At 48.1% G+C, this 2,918-nt stretch overlaps 1 protein-coding gene across 1 annotated transcript in view; it reads right to left on the bottom strand.

Moving 5' to 3' along the window:
- Positions 1 to 1,311: 1,311 nt before the first annotated feature.
- The window catches only part of Itih5 (inter-alpha-trypsin inhibitor heavy chain 5), a 96,239-nt gene continuing 94,632 nt past the window's right edge, over positions 1,312 to 2,918 (bottom strand). The window contains exon 15 of the mRNA XM_021156172.2: positions 1,312 to 1,827. Within this exon, the coding sequence (XP_021011831.1) occupies positions 1,496 to 1,827 (332 nt within the window). The 3' untranslated portion in view covers positions 1,312 to 1,495. The remainder of the gene's footprint in view (positions 1,828 to 2,918) is intronic.

Here is a 2,918-nt window from a genome sequence, read left to right as displayed (position 1 = left end):
TCTATCACCCTTGCTCTTGAATAGGATGGCTAGGCTAGATGGAGGAGAGTCACAATAAGATTACACTTGTTACATCTTAGAAGCCCCCTCGGATTGCAACCTCACCTTAGTAGATTCACAACTAAGTACCAGAACTAAAACTCACGCCAGTCTCCTAGCTCGTGCTCATTGGAGATGTGGGAATCTCTCCTTAGAGTTTCTTTCCCTTGGTTTATTCATTCACAAACTCATGCATATCTCTAATGTATTGGATCGCACCCCTTCCATTTCCCATGATATTCTTTTATGGTTTCCTTTGTCCCCAAAAGTCCCCACTCCACAGGCCCTATCTCCGTGTTTTTTTTTATAAGTATGTGACTCATTGCATTCAATTAGAATTGCTTGCTATAAATTGGGGGTTATTTCTTTGAGCAAGGGCAACCTAGCAGTGGCTTTGCAACTGAGGGATATGACCAGCCCCTTCCCCAGCAACTGTTAACTGCCCATAGCTTCTTAGGCAGGAGCAGGGCCTCATGATCCCTCCCCCCATCCTGGATGGGTCCTGTCTTCTTCAGCTAACCACTGCTAGCCCATGGTGCAGCAGTCCTGTGTGCAGGCCTGGGTCCACTTCCCTCTGAGAATGTACAGTTGATTCTTCCCACCCGTAGCCTGAGCCGCTCACTCTAGGCTGCATCTGTCTGTCATGCACTGTTCTCATCTGATTTATTAGTTCCTGGGCCTCCAAAGGCAAAAACAAAATTTTCTGGAATTACAGAAAAACTAAACTGCTCTGAGTAGAAGGTTTATTTTTCAACTAGCTGGCTCTCCGGCACCAAGGCAAGCCAGTAAAAGACGTCCGTGGGGAGTTTCCCTATTTATTAAAATCACTTGGTTTATTGGAATAAATTGGAAAACACCCACCAGCAAGGCCAAGTGACCTGCAAAGGCAATCAGGACAAGATCAGTATCTGGGATATTGACTGGGCAAGTTTCCACAGTAGGAAAAAATATCTTCTGCTAAGAAAATACCCAGTTGTTTAGAGATCCAATGTACAAACTATTTGTGTGGATAATTGGTAGCCTGGCCTCAATGTAAATGACCTCAGAAGGAGAGGTTGGGAGCACCATCTGGAGAAGGCAGCTGAAAAGAGATTTTCCTTCCTAAGCATTGATATAGGGCAAAAAGCAGAGCGGCCAAACTCAGACACAGTTACACAGAAAACAAATGTCATGGCAACCCCTCTTCCTCATAAGGCATTCCGTGATGGTAGAATCAGAGGGATAAGCCAGGTGCTACACGATTCTACTTAATTACTCCTCTTGGTGCTACCGTTTTTTTATCTAGTCTAGATGAGGAAGGCAGGAGGGGAAGTATTTGCATTTCAGCTTCCTGCCCTGACTCATTGCTCTAAGAGACATTGGACCTCCAGCTCACCAGGGGGCGGGCTACACAGTACAGCGCATAGCCACACATAACGAGAGCTGCGTCCAGAGTAGACCCGATATCCCTTCCCTTTTAGACACTCTCCTCATGGGGCCTGCCGGTCTCAGGTTTCCTGGACGTGCTCAGGCCCAGTGCACTCTCTGTGTCAAATGGATGAGATGCCAGGTAGTCCTTATAGACACCGTCTATCAGCTTGGCAGCATTGTTTTTGTCAAACCAGCAGTCTACCTGTGCTTGTCCGTTGTAAATCTTCCTTTGTTTCCAGACCACTGGAACTTGGCGCCCTTTCACCTTCAGGATAGCCTCAGGCATCCCTTCTGCCGGAGGAAATGGCTGGTTACTAAGATTCTTGCCGTATTCCTCAGGAGCTCCTACAAGTTTGGCATCCTGGTTCAGGAACTGACCTGAGAGGGGAGAAAACTGATATAAGTTGAACGCAGAGAGCAGCTTCAATCTAATGGTGGTGGTGTCAGGGGCAGGAGGGTTTGTCACGGACCACTGGTCCTAGGCTGGACCCTCCCTGGAGGCATGCATTCATTCATTGCCCAGGCTGTGGGAGTCCATGCACAGGACTATGTGAGGATGCAAATAATGAGATTCTCCTCATCGTGGTCTGCCTCTCCTGGAAACTGCCTAGTGGCTAATGCTGAGACAGCAAATGGAGTTGGTTAGCATAATGTCCTGCTGAGTTGGGGAGGCAGCATAGTAGCTGGTAAGTAGGACATAGAGCCAGGCCTCTGCTCTCCTTAGTAAGAGAGCCTCCTCATCCTACACACTCCTTGTAAGTAGGGATAAGGCAGCAGAAACAATCAGCTCAGCTCACCCCTGACACTCAGCCTCGGATTGCCCAGGTCAAGCGAGGGCATTGCACAGGCCAAGGGGTCTGGATCTGCGTCTGTGGGATGGAGCTTATGCTTGGCATCCAGACACAAGGAAACACAAAGACACAAGCCCAAGTGGCAGGAAATCCTGCCTTCTAAACAGAGCTCTGAAAGTGACTCAGTCTTTATTTTTGGGCCAAGGGCCCACATGAGATTGCACGTTGGAGAAGGCCAGCCAGCAGAGTCTGCCTGCTTCTTCCACCAATTCAGATGACTCCCTAGGAAAGGCATCCACCTCTCGTGCTCAGTGCTGGGCTGCCCTGGATCTCCCTCTTCTTTCAGAATGGCAAGAAACCAGCCCTTTGGATGACTGCGCCTCGTCTCTTTGAATTCTGGGAAGTCTAGTGAGAACTAGTGCATGAGACCTACGCCTGAAACAAGAATACAATTTTCAGGGCTGCGGAGGTGCCTCAAAAACCCAGTGGAAGCATTTAAGGACAATACTCAGGCTTATTCTCTGATCCCCCTTCCCCAACATACATATGTACCCCACACATACATGAACACACATACACATACAGAAAAGCAATCTAATTGCTAATGATATCCAAGGCTGAGTGTGCTGCTGAGCTGAGCTGACTGCTTCTCCTGCCCTATTGCTACATAATACAATT

The sequence above is a fragment of the Mus caroli genome, chromosome 2 (genome assembly GCF_900094665.2).
Source record: "Mus caroli chromosome 2, CAROLI_EIJ_v1.1, whole genome shotgun sequence".
Lineage (NCBI taxonomy): Eukaryota > Metazoa > Chordata > Mammalia > Rodentia > Muridae > Mus > Mus caroli.
The sequence above is the reverse complement of the archived record's forward strand: the minus strand, read 5'-3'. Positions and strand labels throughout refer to the sequence as shown.